The sequence below is a fragment of the Chenopodium album genome, chromosome 23 (assembly GCF_948465745.1).
Source record: "Chenopodium album chromosome 23, dcCheAlbu1.1, whole genome shotgun sequence".
Classification (NCBI taxonomy): Eukaryota; Viridiplantae; Streptophyta; class Magnoliopsida; order Caryophyllales; family Amaranthaceae; genus Chenopodium; species Chenopodium album.
Window position 1 is genome coordinate 1,317,124 of NC_137856.1, and position 20,588 is coordinate 1,337,711.

At 35.1% G+C, this 20,588-nt stretch overlaps 1 protein-coding gene across 1 annotated transcript; it reads right to left on the reverse strand.

Moving 5' to 3' along the window:
• Positions 1-15,909: 15,909 nt before the first annotated feature.
• Positions 15,910-16,563, reverse strand: LOC145609516 (uncharacterized). The gene has a single exon (XM_081664977.1). It carries the CDS (start codon positions 16,561-16,563, stop codon positions 15,910-15,912), a length of 654 nt encoding a protein of 217 aa, XP_081521103.1.
• Between the last annotated feature and the right edge of the window lie 4,025 nt (positions 16,564-20,588).

Consider the following 20,588-nt stretch of genomic DNA (forward strand, 5'->3'; position numbering starts at 1 on the left):
ACTGAAGAAGAGCACCAAAAGGCACAGAGAACAACTCAATCACAAAAGGAAGAAGGAAAGAAAAGAAAGAGTGGTATTCAATTAAGAGATGATGAAGACAAACATATACGTTATGGGTCTCCTGCTTATCCTCGCCATCTTCGCAATGGCGGCGACTGTTGGTGCATGCTTACCTCAGTTTGGTAAATGTGGGTTTTTCTACACACTCGGAAAGGAAAAGTGTTGCTATGGTATGGAGTGCACCGAATACTTCACTGGTATTTGCGAGCCCATCATGCACAACTAATGCATTTGCAAACCTACCGCCTATTGTTGTATGCTTATCGCGGTACTTACTGCTTTGAAATAACCGGAGTAATAACTCTGATCTATATATCAATGTGTGTTTCAATTTATTCTTATTGTCTTTGATAGAGTATAAAACATATTCCTATCTGTCTTGTTTAATTTAAAAATATCATTTCAAGCACTATTCCATGGTTACCGACGTACACTACTAGAAAACAGGCAAATAGCGACGGATTGGTTCCGACGGACACAATTCGGTCACAAATCCGTCGGAAATTTCCGACGGAATAAAAATCCGTCGGATTATATGTGCGTTCCGACGGAAAAATCCGTCGGAAAAGATATTTTCCGACGGATTTAAAATCCGTCGGAAATTTCCGACGGAATTTTCCGTCTGAATATATATTTAAAAAAAAAATTCCCAATTTCTAATAACCCTACCATGCTTTACGCCTCTTTTCCTCTTCTCTCTCCTCTCCTTATCCTTTTTCCTCTTCATTCTCCCTCTTTCTCTATCTCTCTGTCGTTCTCTCTCCTCTCGTTCTCCTCTCCTCTCTCCTCCTGTTCTCCTCTCGTTCTCTTCTCCCTCCCTCTCCTTCTCTCCTCTCGTTCTCCTCTCCTCTCTCCTCCTGTTCTCCTCTCTTCTCTCCTCTCGTTCTCTTCTCCCTCCTTCTCCTTCTTTCCTCTCGTTCTCTTCTCCACCGACAACGCTTATCACCACCGACATGAACAACATCACCATCACCGTACCGACCACAAATTCTTCTGTTTTCGCCCTTTTTCTCTCTTCTCAAGTTGAAAATAAAGGTTTTCGGGTCAAATTCGACGATGAAAACTCTAGATCTAGAGTTTTCATGGTCGAATTTGACCTCTTAAACGTAATTTCGAGGTCATGGGTGGTCGAATTAAGGTATGTATCTTATTTTATTTCTTTAATTTTTTTATGTTAATTTTTGGTGGTAATTGTGGTATTCGGCGGCCACGGTGGTGGTGGTTTGCTTAGGTTGGGGGGTTCGGCCGAATATGTGAGGGTTAGGGTTGTAGATCTGGGCTAAGGTTAGGTGGTGGGTCTGGTTGTTTAGTATGGGTGGTGGTACGAGTTAGGTGGGTTGGGTGGTGGCTGACTGGCTGGTGGCTGGTGCTGTGGGAGTAGGGTAAGGGGGGTCTAGTTTGGCTAGGTGGGTTCTGGTGGAGTTTTTGGTGTGTTGGGTAGTGGGTGAAGGTAAGGGTTAGGTGGGCTGGGGTGGTGGCTGGTGCCGTGGGGTGGTGGTTGCTGGTTGGGGGTAGCAATTTTTTTTTGTTTTTTTAAAAGCATTTTCCGACGGATTTTTCGTCGGAAATTTCCGACGGAATACAGTCCGTCGTACATTTCCGACGGATTATTTCGGACCTTAAAATATCTCCCGGCGGACTGAATTCCGTCGGAAATTCCGTCGGAATAATGGTTCCGACGGAAAAGGTCCATTTTCCAACAAAGGGTTTTCCGACAACCAGTTCCGACGGAATTTCCGTCGGAAACGGGTTTTCCGACGGAAAACGGGCTGTTTCCGACGGAAAATTTCCGTCTTTATTTGGCAGTTTTCTAGTAGTGGTAGTTTTTCTCCTCATTACACTTTTCACCAGTAGGTCCCGAATCCTCAAAATTTCCTCAAAAAACATTGATTATCGCCTTTAATTTTGTAATTTTTTTAACCTTCCGCCGAAAATAAAAATTGCCGAGATGTTTAACATGGTCCCTAATACCCTTCGGGAGTCCAATTGGATCGGTGGAACCATCCAATATGCCCTTAAACTGTCACTCGTTCGCAACTTGCACCGATTTCGTCAACTCAAGCCTACCATGAACGTTGAAATGTTTACCATGGTCCCTAATATCATTCAGGAGTCCAAGTAGGTCGGTTGAACCATCCCGTATGCCCTTAAACTGTATTTTTTACTGTTCAATGATTTTTTAAACTCAAGCCTACCACGTACGTTTTTGACAACATATAGTGATCATATGTGGTTTCAAACGGCATTATATGACCCCCGAGATGTATCTCATAGGGCCTTAAGGATTTTCGCCACTGGACCCCGAAACCTCAAAATTTCCTTAAAAAACGTGGATTATAGCCTTCAAATTTTTAATTTTTTTTGACTTTTTTTCACTCGAAAATAAAATTGTCGAGATATTTACCATGGTCCCTAATACCCTGCTGTAGTCAAATTGGGTCGGTGGAATCATCCAATATGCCCATAAATGGTCATTTTACCCGTTCACAACTTGTAATGATTTCGTAAATTCAAGCCTATAACGGACGTTTAAGACAACATACAATGATCATATATGGTTTCAAACGACATTATATGACCCCGAGATGTATCCATTAGGGTCTCAAGGCTTTTCGCCACCATGCCCCGAAACTCAATATTTCCTCAAAAAGCGTGGATTATAGCTTTCAATTTTGTAATTTTTTGACCTTTTTTCGTTCGAAAACAAAAATTGCCGAGATGTTAACCATGGTCCCTAATACCCTCTTGTAGTCCAATTGGGTCGGTGGAACCATCCAATATGCCTTTAAACATTCATTTTACCTGTTCACAACTTGTAGTGATTTCGTAAAATCAAGCCTACCACGGATGTTTATGACAACATATAATGATTATATATGCTTTTAAACGGCATTATATGACCTCGAGATGTATGTGTCCCTTAAGGTCTCAAGACTTTTCGCCACTAGGCCCGAAATCTCAAAATTTCCCCAAAAAGTGTGATTATAGGCTTCAATTTTTTAATTTTTTTGATCTTTTTTCGTCCGGAAATAAAAATTGCCGAGATGTTTACCATGGTTCTGTAATACCCGAGATTTTAAAACTTGATTTATTATACTCTAATTTTATTTTATTAGCTTAATTAAAGTTTAATTTATATTTTACCCAGCATGACTATTTTATTTTTAATCTTATTTTATGATTATATTATTTCAGAACCTAACTATACGAAGCAAAGTAATTATTTTAAAATGTATTTCGGGTTAATAAGTCATATTTTTATGTTTTGTCAAATATTGAAGGATTTACATAAAATCTGTATTTCTTTCCGAGAAGGTGAAATTACCAAAATGCCCTTATGCATCGAAAAAGGACAAAATCCACCTCTTCCTTGTTCTTTCTTCACGGTTAAGCATTGGAAGTCAAAATTTGCTTCTTTCCCATTGGATGTTCAATTGTTTCACTTATCATCACAATGAAAGTCAGGTGATCATCTTAACTTTCATACTTATCAAATAAATATAGTAATCTTTATCTTTACTCTTCCTTCTCTTATAAGTTTCTTATACCAAGTTATTAACACTCATAAGTTTGACTGCGGAAGAGACACTTGACAACACTATTGCCGCAATCACCGTGCCATTTCCCTGCTCCAGGCCGTTGTTGCCACCTTATTCTTACCGTCGACCAAGCTCATACACCGCAGCCACGCACTCTTCTTCTTCTTCTTCTTCTTCCATTCGTGTCATGTTTGGTGAAACCGAGAACACTATTTGAGACTACTCTGTACACATGAAACCAAAGTGAGCTTATTTTATTTGCTCTTATTTTGATTATAAGTTTATCCTTTCTTTGAGATACAAACTCTTAACTTTCTTTGGAAACGATTATGTAGATATTTTGATGATAAGAAAATGATGTTAAAAATATAGTAGTAGCTTGCTATCTAATTTCTATGTTTGTTCTTATTTTACTCTTAAAAGTGTAGTGTTTGTTTATATTCTAATATTATTTTGCACAAGGAATTGATAATTATGTACTTCGTACATTCAACCTCCTAAAAATGAGTTTTGATACTAGAGCAATTTGAGAGATCTCTAAATTAAAGTTTTTATAGTAATATTTTCTACTAATATGAAAAGTGGTAGTATCTATTTTTAAAGTAATGTTCATTTTACTCAAAATGAGGTAATACTTGTTTTGTTTCTAAAAATAAGCTTATACTTGTTCTATCAAAGGTTTTGAATTGAGAGGTTACTAATGAATATTTATTATTACTGGGTATGATCGAATGAGTCATAGCAATGAGAAACTAATGATGAAGGTTGAGAGTTTGGATGATGACTATGGGAGAATAAGTTAAGTGAGATGATAAAAGATGATCAAATGAGGTAATCATTATGTCTAGCAATTATGTCTAGCTCTGTGTGTGTAACCATTATGTTTTGCAATTGTGTTCAGTTCCGTATCTGTAATTATTATGTTTAGCTACTGCATGTATTTAGACCTGTATGTGTGACAATTATATCTAGTTATTATGAGTGCACGTGTGTAATTTCAATGACATGTTATTGTATCATACGTATGCATGTATGGTATGTTTGACATGTTATGATTTAAAAGCGTGGTATGTGCAAATGACATGACATGATCTTTTATATTCTGGTATAAATGACTTGCGAGATGATCAACATGTTCATTGATGTATTTCAGTCTTATGATTTATATGAATGATTTTACATGTATACAATGTTTTCTTGATTTGTGGAACTCTCGAAAGTATATTAATAATCTACGAATAACTTATTAAAAGATACATAACTTAATAAATGAAAGTGAAAGACCTAGTCCGTCTGGCAGTATATGTTATGTTTCGGTCATGCAATGCATGTACCCATGGGGCACCTGCCCAACTATGTCGAGCACCAGCTCTATGTTATGGGCACCGGCCCATCGCGGAAGACGTTCCGCCATGTCATACTGTCCAGCGACTAGCATGTCCACCAAAAAGATTACGAATATCAGAATTTTGTTAAAGGACTTATGAGAACTCACAAGGATACTCTATTAATGAGTTTTACGATATACTGATATGTACGATCGTTAATAAAGATGTCTTACCATCATACAAGGTGATAAGAATGCTATGAGTAACAGGTATTTCTAGTTATTTTATTAATCTATAAGATATGTGGACGTGATCTGTTAAGTTATGCCCCTGTTAAATGTTTAACGCTAATGATTATTTTATTCAATTAAGTGTTACGAATGAATGATTATGAATTGTGCCAATGTGCTATGAATTTATATGAGGTATAAAAGTTGTTCAGAAATGATTTAATATGATACGAGGTTACATTTGTCAACATTGGAAAATGAACTGAACATAGAAAATAAGTGAGTTATAGGTGGAGGAAAGTATGTTAATGAAATGGGGAATTAATCCCACACGAATGAAAGTTATGTTATGTCCAAAACCTGTACTTACCTATATTCTTATGTAAAGGGAATGATCCTTGTCGACACAACTTTTAAAAATAATGGTAATAGACTATTTCTGAACAACTATGTAAGTATGATATGCTCAAACGATTTTGAAAGAAAAACTGTTTTTACGGGCTAGAGTAATGTTACTGAGTTTTCCACTCATTTTTGGATTTTTCCTGTGTTTTCTCTGTTTTCTATTTTTATGGATAATGACAGGGATAATGATGACGGAGCTCAAGTTAATCAAGGGCAAAAAGAATTAAAGGAGTCTACATAGTTGAGGGATTAAGAATCACTGCTTATGTATTATGCATCATCGAAAGCTGAGATAGATTGGTTATTTTTATTACAGTAAGTAAGATTGGAGTTGTATTAATTGTTGAGTTTTCTAATTAAGGAGTATGTTTATTTATGGGCCCATAACCCACAGTTGATTATGAGATTATCTATATGATTGATTCCGCTGCGTATGATCAGTAAAGAATTATCTATGGCTAATTAATTTCCGCTGCGAATGACGCATTAAGTACGGTCCGGTAACGCCAATTAAAAGTCGGGGCGTTACAGGTTCCTAATACCCTCATGTAGTTCAATTGGGTCGGTGAAACCATCTAATATGCCCTTAAACGATCATTTTACCCTAATAAATTTTTTTTAAATATTTTTTTTTGATTTTTTTTGATTTTTTTTTTTTTTTGAATGGAAGTTCCTAATTCATCTTACTTTATTTTTAATTTTTTTTTTTTTTTTGAACGGAAATGCTCTTACTTAATTGCAACTAAAAAGCTACAACAAAAGGCTATATATGTATACAAATAGGTAACAAACTAAACTACTCTTAACTAAAACTAGGAACGTGACACATTATATATATACATATGCATATATATATATATGTATATGTAAATATATATATGTATATATATATACATGTATATGTAAATATATATATACATATATATATATATATGTCATATATATATATAGATATATATATATATACATATATATATATATACATATATACATATATATATATACATATATATATTTACATATACATATATATATATACATATACATATATATACATATATATACATATGTATATATATACTAGTTCTTTGCCCGAGCAACGCTCGGATATTCACTGGAATAAAATTATATTTATATATTATTATAAGTTTGTATTCGTTTATAGATTGTGTATAAATTTAATATTTTATTTATTTAAATTTGTTGTTATTGTTCTATTATTTAGGCTATATATTAATTTTTTTTGAAAAAGGTTGTTTATTTTTTATTTTTTTTCATCAATTATCTTTTGAATACGAACAAATGTGTTACGGTGCTATTACTTATGCTTGCCATCGTTGTGTTGGTGGCCACTGGCGAGCTTGATACCTATGGAGGATGGTGCTCAGGAGAGGGTGAACCGTGTGGACTATGGGAGTTAAGTTCGTGTTGCAAGGCCATCAATGCAACAATTGGGTTAGTGGTACATGCCATTGGTCATTGCTCGTTAGAACACCTTAGCATTAATCGCGCCTTCGCTTCTGCCTAGGTAGTACATAAGTTAATACGTATTACATGTAGTACAAGCATATATTAACATATTCTGGTGGTCTATAATTTGGAGTTTCTATATGAACCATATATGCTGTTTGTTTCTAATAGAGTATATGCGTTGTCTATTATTACACCAAAAAAAAATAAAAATATTTTGTCTATTGAATGTTATTTGAGCAAATAGTGGTGAAACCGTGAGAGTTTACAACCTAATTAATCGCATCATGTTTATGAATGACGTGTATGACAAAATTGACCAAGAATTTTTTAATTAAAGATAGCATATCATGTTATACTCCAATAAATAAGGGGTTAATCATGAATAAACATGTGGTTTTCAATAGATTGTCTAATTATCATGGCAGCAAAAATGAATTAAATTGCATTGATGACTTGATGTTAATCTAATAATCATACCCTTTTTTTTAGATCAATCTAATAATCATACCTTTTGATTTTTCAAATTGTTTTTTTTTTGAGAGGATCTTTTTAAAAAATCAATTCTTTTGATTTTTCAAATTGTTTATTAAGCTATTTCCTGAAAAATAGGGTCATAACTATACTCGACCCTCTTAATTATAGTTGACTTCCTAGTTTTATATGGTCCATTGCTTGTCCTTGATATAACAAAGTCAATAATGGTGATGTTCGGCACTATGCTTTTCTTGCGTCACGTCTACAGTCTTCTGGTCTTCAAGCAGTGGCGGATCTACACGTGTGCACACTGAGTCACGTGACTTAGCAGTGCCAAAAAAAAAAAAATTAAAAAAAAAAACAAGAGAAAACGGCCAAAACACCCAAAACGCGTGAAATAAAATATTGGAAACCTCACAAGTCACAACCCTAAATCCCTCTCTCACATCAAGCATTCAAGCAGCTCCTCCTTTTTTCTTTCTCTCTCCTCTTTCATTTCTCTTTCCTCACGCTTCTCCTTCTCCTTCTCTTCTCCTTCACTTTCCTCTTCTTATTCAGTTATTAGTCTCGGAAATTTCCGAATGTTTAGGTGGTGCCATGGTGGTGTTGATAAATTTAATGGTTTTTAAGGTTGAATTCGACCATGAAAAATCTAGATCTGGAATTTTTATGGTCGAATTCGGCCTTATTAAACCAAATTTGAGGTAATTAGAGGTTTGAGGTATGGTTTCGTGTTTTGGTTGATTTTTGGTTTCGTGTTTTTTTTTAAGTTGATTTCCTTTTGGTTTTTCTGTTGATTTTTCTTGTTTTAGTGGGTTTGATTTTCGTTAATTTTTGGGTTTGATTTGTTTTCCGTTGAGTTTTGGGTTTGATTTTATGGCAAATTTTGGGTTTGATTAATTGATTTTCATGTTATATTTGGGTAAATTTGTGGTTTGATTTTCATTAATTTTTAGGTTTGATTTTCGAGGTGAAATTGTTTGATATTTGTTATTTTTGGTTATGATCTGTTGATTTTTTGGTTTTAATTTTGTTGGAATTTCATGTTTGTATTCTTGTAAATTTTGTTAGGGGTGGCTTTTGTGTTGTCTTAATGTGGTTTTTGCGGTAAATGGGTGAGATTCTAGGGTGGGCAGTGGTGGTAGGTAAAGGTGGTTTCAAATGGTGACTCACATATACGGAAATCCTGGATCCGCCACTGTCTTCAAGCTATGCTTCTTAGCAATTTCGGTATTGTTGGTCCGGGACTGGCCTTCGATGGTGCTCTTAGTCTTTTTAACAGGACTGTGGAGTCTGACCTTATGAGTAATCCTAGTGAGATCGCTGCCCCAGACTCATGAAAAAATTGGCAGATATATATTTCACGAAGGTCACTGCATCAGCGGATTCCACTTTCTCCTTATCTGCGCATCAGGTTGCCTTATGGAAGTCCCAACAGGGGGATCACTCTTCGGCCTGGTTGCGGGCGGTTCCGATATCGGGTTTGGGTCAAACTATGAATGGTAAGACTTACCGCAGTGTTCTTTGCTACAGGTTGGGTGTTCCTTTGTTCTCCATTTCAACACCGTGTTCTGCTTGCTCAAAGGTTTTTGATGGGGATATTTATGGGGATCATGCAGTGTCTTGTGCTAGGATGGTGGGTATTAAGCATCGGCACAACGTTGTTCGTGTCACTCTTGTTGATATTTGTTTTCGGTCTGGGATTTCTGCTCGAAAGGAGGTTAATGTTGGGTTAACTGGAGGGAATGACAGGGCTCTTCGACCAGCAGATGTGTTGCTTTATTCTTGGGATAGAGGCCTTGATGTATGTGTTGACTTGACGGGATCTTCACCTTTCGCACTATCGGGGTTGTCTGACTTTGTTCCTGGTCGTGTTGTGTCTACGGCGGCTCAGCGGAAGCGGGAGAAGTATGGGGCGCGTTGCAGGGCTATTGGCTACGGTTTTCTTCCTTTCTCCTTTTCTTCGTTGGGGGAATTAGAGAAGGATGCTATTGCGTTGCTGAAGCGGGTTCGGGCGTTCGCTAAGACTCAGGATATTGGTGCTCGTGTAGCTGCTCACATCTTCAGCAGGATCGGGTTTGCTATAGCTAGAGGGGTGGGGGCCCAGATTGTATCTCGGCTTCCCACTAATTTCTTGTAAATTGATTGACTTTGTAGGTTTTTTTTTTATAATTTATAATAATAATAATAATATTTCGTTCCTTGTCATCTCAATCATAACCATGCCCATATGTGTACTGCCCATTGACTTTAGTAATTGATCAGAAGTGGTTATAAACTATAATGTGCAAAAAATGAAAGAGTACTAATTATATCAAAATTCTCCGTATTTTATTGTAATATACACATAGATAATGAGAAGAATCTCAGAAGAATTCTGAGATTTCTAGAGAGAGAAATAAGAGAGAAATAGAATTTTGGGAAGAAATATTTTTTGTAACGATAACTCAATGATTATTGATTAGTACAGCCTTTAAGTACCTAAGCAAAGCTCTAACAAACTTCCTAGAATTACGGGAAAGACCTAACAAACTAGCCTAGTCAGCACTATAAATATCTTGTACAAAAGATATTACAACAATACTCAACATCCCCCCCTCATCAAGATGGAGCTGCCCGAAGATCTGCCTGAAGAACAGATCCAATCTTGAACTGGTGGCTGACATACAAGACCAATTTTGGAGCTGAGAAACCTGTGTTGATCAGCTCCTAATGCCTTTGTCATTAAATATGCTAACTGAAGAGCAGATTTGACATGAATAGTCTTAATGAAACCAGACTGTACATTCTCTCTAATGAAATGTACATCCAATTTCTCATACTTGGACCTCAAGTGTTTTGTCTTTTCATGAAAACATGGGTTTTCTACAATATGTTGTGCAGAAATATTATCACAGTACAAAGGTATAGGAGTAGGGATATTAAACCCCAAATCATGTAACAGTCTTTCCAACCAGAACACCTCATTAGCAGTATAGCTCATACTCTTGTACTCAGCAGCAGTAGAGCTTTTAGAAACAGTTTTCTGTTTCTTAGTCTTCCATGAAATAAGGGCCTTACCCATGAACACACAATAACCAGACAAAGACCTGCCTGAATCCATACAAGTACCCCAGTCAGCATCACTATAGGCTGTAATCTGAATATCAGGATCAACAAGATAAAATAATAAACCAAAATGTAGAGTACCCTTGAGATACTTCAACACATGGACAACAGCAGACATATGAGGATCCCTAGGTGCATGCAAAAATTGGCTAAGCTGTTGAACAGCATAGCTAATATCAGGCCTAGTGAGGTTCAAATAGAGTAACTTGCCAATAATCTTCCTGTAAATTTTAGGATCAGATAATAAGGCACCCTCTTCCTTGCTTAGTTTCAATCCCTTAGGTAAAGGAAAAGAAGTCGGGGAACAATTCTCCATATGAGCATCTTTCAACATATCCAGGATATACTTTCTTTGATTGAGAAGTATACCAGAAGTAGATCTAGTCACCTCAATACCCAAGAAATATTTCAGACTGCCCAAGTCTTTGATGGTAAAAGCAGAGTGCATATCAGACTTTAACTTGTTAATAATACATACCCTGATCAGTTCCAGTTATCAATAGATCATTAACATATGTAACAACCACAGTGTAAGATGCCTCAGTTTGCATGACAAACAAAGAATAATCCAAATGGGACTGTGTAAATCCAAAATCAATAAGGAATATACTCAACTCCTTATTCCAACATCTAGAGGCCTGTTTTAAGCCATATATAGACCTTTTCAACCTACATACTTGGCCTGGAGCAGCCTGGTCATACCCTTGAGGTGGAGTCATATACACCTCTTCATCAAGAAACCCATGGAGAAAGGCATTATTAACATCAATTTGTTGAATATTCCAACCAAAAGCAGCAGCCAAGGCAATTACTACCCTAACAGTTGTGAACTTAGCCACTGGACTAAAAGTATGTTTTTAGTCCTTTCCTTCAATCTTCCTATCACCCCTAGCTACAATCCTGGCTTTACACCTCTTAATAGTGCCATCAGGATTAAATTTTGTCTTGTACACCCATTTTGAACCAATTGCCTTTTAGCCAGGTGGTAGCTCAGTTATCTCCCAAGTTTCTGTACTTTCCATGGCCTCAAGCTCTTTCTGCATTGCCTCTACCCATTCTGGATGCACCTTTGCTTGATTATAAGTACAAGGTTTATAAGCAAACAACATGTTTTCAAGGCGTTGCAATGAATCATGAGTCAGAAAATTAAAGAAAGACAAGGCTGAGAAAAGACATTGAAGGAAGAGCCAGCTTGTAATGAAGGTGGCAACTTCAGCTGAAAGTCATCAAACTTTTTATGTATATGTCTATTCTTAGAAGACACTCTCTGAGGAATAGGAGATAATTCAGGAGCAGAAGAACTAGAAGAATCAGTTTCCTGATCAATATCAGAAATATTAGTATCCGGAGTATCAGATTTATCAGAAGATGTGCTCTCATTATAAAGAGTAGGAGCAGTGGAGGCAGAAGAAGAATCAAGATCAGGCTGCAGATCATCAATGGCTGGATTAACCAGAGGTAAGGAAGGATCAGCATCAACTGCCTTTGGAAACTTGAAAGGAAATACAGATTCACAAAACACCACATCCCTACTAACAATCACCTTATTTAATTCCAAATCTAAGAGTTTATAACCCTTTTATCCATATAGATAGCCAAGAAATACACATTTCTTAGCTCTTGTTTGAAATTTATCCCCATCCTTTTGAGCAGCATAGCACAAACAACCTACCACCCTTAAATGACTATAATCAGGAAACTTTTCCCATAAAGTTTCTCATATGGTGTTTTCCAAGCAAGGACAGAACTAGGTAACAAATTGATGAGATAGGTTGCAGCCAGAAGACATTCCCCCCAAAACCTCATAGGCAAAGAAGCATGAACCCTAATAGTCATTGCAGTTTCCAACAAATGCTTATGCTTGCGTTCCACCCTACCATTCCGCTGGGGATTACCAGGAACACTTCTCTGATGAATCACACCTTTCTCAGAAAACAACTGAGAACAAGACTCTTGAATAAACTATGTCCCATTATCTCATCTAAGGGTCTTAATCTTAACCCCAAACTGAGTGTCAACATAAGCGAAGAAAGCTGAAAGAACACCAAAAACTTGTGTTTATCATGTAACAAATAAGTCCATGTAAGCCTTGTGTAATCATCTAAAACAGTCAAGAAGTAAGTAGCACCAGACAATGATGATCTTCTGTACTTACCCCAAAGATCAACATGAATCATATCAAAGGGAGAGGAAGCAATAGAATCAAAAACAGGAAAAGGCAACTTATGGTGTTTTCCCAAAACACAGGCTTCACAACTAAATCACAGTTTTTATTACCAGTAATAGGAACTATTACATGCTTAAGTTTGCTGGCAGAAATATGACCTAATCTAGCATGAACAATCTCTATGCTAGGTTTTACATTTGCAGTAATTGTATTATTCACAAAAGAAATAGCAGGAACGTGTTTAGAAGAAGGAATTGCAGAAAAAATAACACTGAATCTGTAAAGGCCAGAATCTCTAGTGCTAATAGCATTGACTTGTTTAGTTACTGTAGGGAATATTTAAAGCATTATGATAACCCCAAACTTGAACCCCACTGTGATCATACACTAAAGTACGGTGGCGTTCCAAAGGGAAAGACAAAGAGCAAAAAGAGTCGCCAACAAGTTTTAGGAACTTGTAAACCCAAAAGACAATCCAAAAGGACCATCAACTACTCCATAAGGTCTTGAACCAAATAGGGTCCGGGGATGAGGGTACGAATCCAATCTACAAAAGAAAGGACCCGCCCTATAAAATAGGCCTCTACTTTGTTCTGCTCGTATTCATGCGCGCTTTTCGAATAACATACAAACATTATATTGATCCTACCCTGTTTAATCTATGTTGGTTGAAATTAATGCACAAATAAGACTATTATTGGCGATCACTTGAGTTAAAATCACATTAGCCTAAACCAAATTAATAATTATCTTATTAAGCGTGATTTCAAGTACAAATTCCCTTTAAACCTGCATAAAAGGCGTGATCAAGCAATAACAATATATAATCAAGAAACATAATAATAAACAATAATAAATAATGATGATAATAGCATGATAAGGCATAATAAAGCTTAATAATAATAGCAAGATCCTAGGCATGATACTAACAAGATCAATAACAAATCCTAGCATGTCACTAAACAATAAAGATCAAAGCTTTAACCTAACATGGTACTAACATGATAACATGACATTAGAAATAAGCAAAGGCACCCTAAACATGATACTAGAAAGCATAAAATAACATCCTAACATGATACTAGGAATTAAATACATCCTAACATGATACTAGGAATCAATCAATAATAAACACGCTTTCTACATTGAAAGAGAGTAATAAGATTACATACTTTGAAGCCTCGTACCTCTTTCTAATAACAAAATACACAAGTTAGTAAACTTCAATGAAAAATAATAAACAATAATTAAAGAATTAAATTGAAATCAAATTAAATAAAGTTTTGACTAGTTTTGGACCAAACCCTCAGAAATATCAACCTTGCACGTCTAGGGCGAAGGCAACTTCGAACTTGGCTAAGAGATTCTAGATCTTATGAATGCGGAATATTGTGTTTGTAAAAAGGTAGTTTAGAAAGAGAGAGAAAGAAAGCATATATTGCTTAGAGAGAGAATAGAGAGAATTAAGGAAGATTTGATGAGAATTGATGAAAGTTGATGATGAAAGTTGATGAGAATTGATGATTGAAAAAGGGGAGATAAGACCACTATTTATAAGAAAAAAGAGAAGGTCGAAGAATAAGAAAAGAAATCCGAATTCAAATCGAAATAAAACTCGTAGACAGCAGTTTTTACGAATTTTGTTTTTATCATATCTTTTGATCCAGAAGTTCAAATAAGTCATATAATATGTCGTTGGAAAGCTCTTGAAGTTTACTTTCTAATTCAATTAGAATAAGATTAAAATCTTTTGTAGATAAAAAGATATGGACGAAATAGTAGGACGGTGTCAGTTTTGGATAGAGTTTCGTATATCTTTAATATCTTTTTCGTTATAGCTCGGATTTATTATTATAATATATCATTGGAAAGATAATTTCAAGATCTATCCAACCATATAAAATTTGAATAAAAAATATGAGGCACGAAAATAATATCTAACTATCTTTGAACATCTTTAAATCCGAATAGAATTAGGAAAGTTTTAAAAAAGGAAAGTTTATATTTAAATCAAATTCCATGATCTTATCTTTTCAAAAAAGGATAATTAAGATATTTTAGAAAATTATAGAAGATTCTAATCAATCCTAATTAGTTTAGGAATAGGATTAAACCTTTGGACCCTCCTCATGATCATTGGGTCGTAGGTAAAATCCGGTTTGGGCCCAGTTTAGTATTTTGGCCATAACTTCCTCATTATTCATCGGAATTAGGCTTATAATATATCGTTGGAAAGGTCTTTTAAAGCCCCATCCAACTACACCATTATTGGACCCTTATCATGGACGTTTTCATAAAATTGAAATGGTTTTCGAAAACAGAAAGAAGGATTTTAATAAAAACTAACCGCAACACTTGACTTTTCCACACTTTCACCTCATTCGATTATGTTTTGACGCAAAAGGTATTCATCACTGGGTTTGGTTTTGGGGAGACACAAATGGGTGTCTACAGTTACCAGGTCCTAAAACATGCAAGAGTCTTTTTCACAATGTGCACATAAATGATCATGATCAAGTAATCTGCCTACTGATAATAGATTATGCTTAAAATCAAGGATATAAGAACATGTCTCAAGGCTATTTGAGGAGTTAAACATATACTGCCAACATACAACACATTATTAATAGTTCCATCTGGTAAACCAACTTTAATTTAACTGGATTTTTAAGCAGGTCATAAGTTTCAGATAAAGCCAAATTACTTGCCATGTGATCTGTGGCTCCAGTATCTATAATCCAGCAACTATGCCCAAAATTACTTGCTAAGAATCAGCATTAGAAGCAATAGTTATACCTGCATAATTGATCTCAGAAGAAAGAGGATTATCTAATTGAGGACTATTCTTTTGCATCATCTTCAAAAATTCATCATACATACATAGCAGCAGTATTGAAATCCATGCCAGCACTTGAGTTCATAGCACAAGAACCACAATCCATAGGAGCCTTGCCAAGAATTCCAGAATCAGAACTCACATTAGCAGCCATTTTTGCAACACCTTTGCCTTTCAATGAAGTATACCACTCAGGAACCCAATAGAGCTTAAAACAACCATCCACACTATGACCTCTCTTCTTACAATGGTCACAAACTAGCTCACTCTTAAGCCTCTTAGAAACATCTCATTTCTGCTGATAAACAGGCTTAGGAAACAACTTAGGCTGCATTGAATTATCATAAGCATTCATTTCATTGACCTCAATAGAAACAGAAGATTGATTGAGCTTATTCTGCTGCTCAATCTGCTGCAAAGTATGATATGCCTTGTTAATAGTAGGCAAAGGATCTGCACTCAACAGGTTTGTTTTAACCTGATCATACTGTTTGCCAAGCCCTGACAACGGCCGCATCAGCTTCCTGCGCTGATCCATCTCAAAAATCTTCTTAAGAATACCACAGCTACACTTCTGCAGTGCACCACAAGTACAATCAGGAAGTCCTTCAAGAACATGTAACTCATCCCAGGCTCTCTTCAATCTACCATAATACTCTGCAATACTGTCATCATTCTGAGAAATTGAACTCAAACTTCGATGCAACTCAAACAATGGAGGTGCATTAGTATGACCAAACCTCTCATTAAGCTCAGACCACAATTCAGCAGAAGAATTGACAAACATAAAACTCTTAGCCAAATTCTTGCTCATTGGGTTTAAAACCCAAGACATCACCATATAATCATTTCGCACCCAATTCTGATGATCAGAACTATCAGAACCCGGAGAAGGAGGCGATCGATCAACAAACTGCAGTTTCACTAGTACAAAAACATTCATTTGCGTCGCTCATTTAGGCTGTATTTGCGTCACTTCTATGAGCGACGCAAATAAGAGTTATTTGCGTCACTCGTTTAACAAATGAGTGACGCAAATGACTTTTTTTCTAAACTTATATTTGTTATTTGCGTCACTTGTTTAATAAACGAGTTACACAAATGACTCTTTTTAATAACATATATACTATTATTTGCGTCACTTTTTTAATAAACGAGTGACTCAAATGATTGGTTTGAGGAAGAGAAAATGAGCTATTTGTGTCGCTTCTTTTTTAAAGAGTGATTCAAATGACAAATTTTTTAATCCATATTAAAACAACATTATAATTTGCCAACTGTATCCCTTCATATATGATATAATACAGTAGTGCAAGACAAAAAATAAAATCATAATAAACATAATAAGATCAAATACAAATTTCGACAGAATTTCCTCTGTATTTTGGCCTACCCATTAATTTGGGAATGACGGCGCCTTGTATTAGCAACCTGTCAAATAAGTTTACAACAGAACAATATTGACATCTTCATCATTAATAACACAAGCACCAGACCAACCCAAATGTTGGTAAACCAAATGCGTTCATTTCAAGCCTAAGAACTATAACAAAAGAATCCAGTAAATAATATGGAATTTGAAGCCATTATAATTCAATTTAGGGACTCAATCTTCATTTTCCCTACAAGAACAAGTCCATAATGGAAGTCCACTTCATTTTTCTCTTGCAAATAGTTTCAGCTCCTGAAATCAAATATAATGAATGAATAAACAATCAGAGTTGAGAATGAAGCATCAAAGCAACAAAATAATATTCTACAATTATTTAAACAACTACATTACCTTTCCAAGAAAAATACTAATAGTTGTTCCTCTAATTAAGTATACTACAGAGGATTGATGCCAATTATTTGCAAAACCTCTTAATACAAAAACCTACAAAAACATATAAATTTATTTTTAACAAAACGGCCTGGTAAAATTATTTCAATACGAACGCTATATCATAATTTATCTATTCACGGCTAATTAAGTATATCATGGAACATTTTCGAGCTAAACAAAAATATGAGAAAGAGCTTATCTTTGTAGTAGCAGGGGAAAAATCAACCAGAATGAGCAGCAAAACATAAAAAAAAAAAAAATTACAGTCAAATTAAAAAACAGTAAAATGAGCAGCAAAACATAAAAAAAAAAAAAAAAAAAAAATACAGTCAGATTGGAGAAAAATCAATAAAATAGTAAAATCGAAATTTAATGAAACCCAAAAATCCAAAAATTCATCCGCAATTCTAAATTTGGTGCAAAAAATACAACAAAATAGTAAAATTAAACTAAGTTCATCCAAAATTGTAGTATGAAAACTTGGTGGTGCAGCTTCATTCATCATTACTAAAGTATACTCAAGTCGAACTTGTTCAGGCTCTTCTTTGGCTTGCACTGTGCCTAGAGTCTTTATCTATCTATAATGACTCTATTCCGGTCTGCAAGTTTCTTAAGGTATTTCTATCTTGGCAAATACTTGATCTTGATCTGCTCATATTTCTGTTTATCTTAGGTGGTTTGTCCTGATAGGCTGATTTTGCTATATTTTTTTACATAACTTGGAATTTTTGTATAAATAATATGAATTATAAAAAGGAACTGATCTGACCACCACAAACAATTGTCCAAATTAAGTTATACACTAGAGTTGGTAAAACATTAGAGACTAAGCTGCATTGTTACCGTTGTTGCATAGGCATTTCGAATCAGAAAACAAATTGTGGTGACTCAATCTAATAAGAATAAATAACTAGATGGCTTTATAACTAGAATAAATTCGATAAGAAAGCAGTAAGAACACATAACATATCTTACCTTGGTTGAAATCAATTACATAAATTCACCAAAACAGAACCAAAATTCCTTAGAATCGAATATAAATCCTAAATTTCTTTGATTTGTGGGCAATATATATTGCATTTGATGAACCCTAAATTCGAATATGAACCCCTAAAGCTAGAATTCGTGCAAATAACAACAACAAAATAGTAGATTAAACTAAGTTAATTTACAATTGAACTCCAAATATCTATGTAGATTGAAGTGCATGATAAATAAGAAAAGAGATGAAGAGGTCTTACCTTGCTTGAAATCGATTTTGCATATGCAACTTCAGCAACAATAGAGCCAAAATTCCATATTATTGAGTACAAACCCTAAATTTTAGAGAATCGTAACAAATTGCTCCTAATTTGAACGAAAATCCAACCTCCTTGCTTAGATCTGTGTGTAAACTCTGTTGCAATCGTAGAACCAAAAAATAAACCCTGAATTCGAAATTCAAACTTAAGTTTTCTCACAATTATGCTTGGTTTTTTTTTGTCAAGAATTCAAGGGTGTTTATTAGGACAATATTAACTAGCTTTTGATTTGAGTTTTCAATTGTTATTTTGCTCAAATTGGTAATTTGCTCAATTTTCTGCAATTGAATTTCGTGGGGGTTTTGGGTAGATTTTTTGCTCGAAAGTATGGGATTTTGGCTCGGATTTGCTCGAATGTAAGGGGTTTTGCCTCACATTTGCTGGGATTATTGATTAGTGGTCAAATTTTTGTAATGTTTTGGGGTTTTAATGTTGAATTTCTGGGAATTTTGGGGTTGAATTTTCTAGGGTTTGAAGTGTTGAAGTTCGAACAGCAAAAGGCCGCGAGAATTTATATAAGCCGTAATGGTCATTTGCGTCACTTGTCAAAAACCGAGTGACGCAAATGATTCACAAAGGTTATTTGCGTCACTTGTTAATAAACGAGTGACGCAAATGACAATGTTATTTGAAATATGTCAGACATTTGCTTCGCTTTATAACAAATGTCCGACGCAAATCACTTATAATGTTGTCAAAATATCTCATTTGCGTCATTTGTTTCTATGAGTGACGCAAATAAGGCGACGCAAATGAGCAGTTTTCTACTAGTGTTTGTTCCTCGCATCAACGCCATTCGCACACTCCTAGACCAATTCACAAAATTAGGTCCAGTATGAATGTGATTCCCAAGCAGCATGCTAGGATGATCACCATTAGCAAGAAAATAAGGATCATTGAAGTTGACGCCATTGTTACTCTGTGTAGAAGTAGCTTCTTGATAACACGATATTATACATGATTTATATGTGATATTTGGTCATATTTTATTGTGTTTTCTTCATTTTCCTAATCTTTTAGAGTTATTATTCTTCCTATTTCTATATTGCTCTTCTCGGTTTGTTTGTTTTTGTTTTTATAGGAATATGGCTCGATTTGTGTGGAATTCAACTTGGACGCGAGATAATCTTCATATGGAGCGTTTCTAGCATCCACGAAGCTTCACGGCAGCCTAATCCGCAGCTTGATTGCGGCTCATCACGATTTACCGCAGCTTGCCTGCGGCGCACTTCAAGGGAGCAAGAAACACAAGGCTGGCAGCCTACTCCGCAGCCTTACTGCGGCTCGCAACCTTGTACCGCAGCTCAGTTGCGGCCACTTATTTACCAACGAGTTTAGCCCAATTTTTGGGATATTAGGAGTCCTAATCTTATGTAAAGACTGCTACTATTTTCCTAGCATATAAATAGGTTTTAGATAGTCTTTTATCTAACACTTTTACATACATTATTTTAATTAGAGTTTTTTAGTATTACGTTCTTGAGGATTATTTTCTAGGGTTCTACTTTCAAGATTCAAGATTTCATAATTAATTCCAAGTATTGATTTCTTTTCTCAATTATCTTATTTTATTATTGTTATTATGTTTTCTTTAATTATTTGTCTTGTTATTTCTATTATCATGTGTGAGTAGTTTCATAATCTAGGGTTAGGTTGAACCCTAATATGGATTAATGTGTTATTTAGTTTCCCAATTCCCAATTTAATTAATTTATAATTCCTCTTTGTTAGGGTTGGTTTTTATTATCAATGATTAGCTAGAAATAGTATTATTGAATGTGATTAGGTTTACAACGAAAATTGATTCTTAATTGATATTAGAACCCTAATTAAAAGTTGGAG

Excerpts from the sequence above, each read along its gene's own strand:
- LOC145609516 (XM_081664977.1), bottom strand. The coding sequence starts at position 16,563 with ATGAATGTTTTTGTACTAGTGAAACTGCAGTTTGTTGATCGATCGCCT.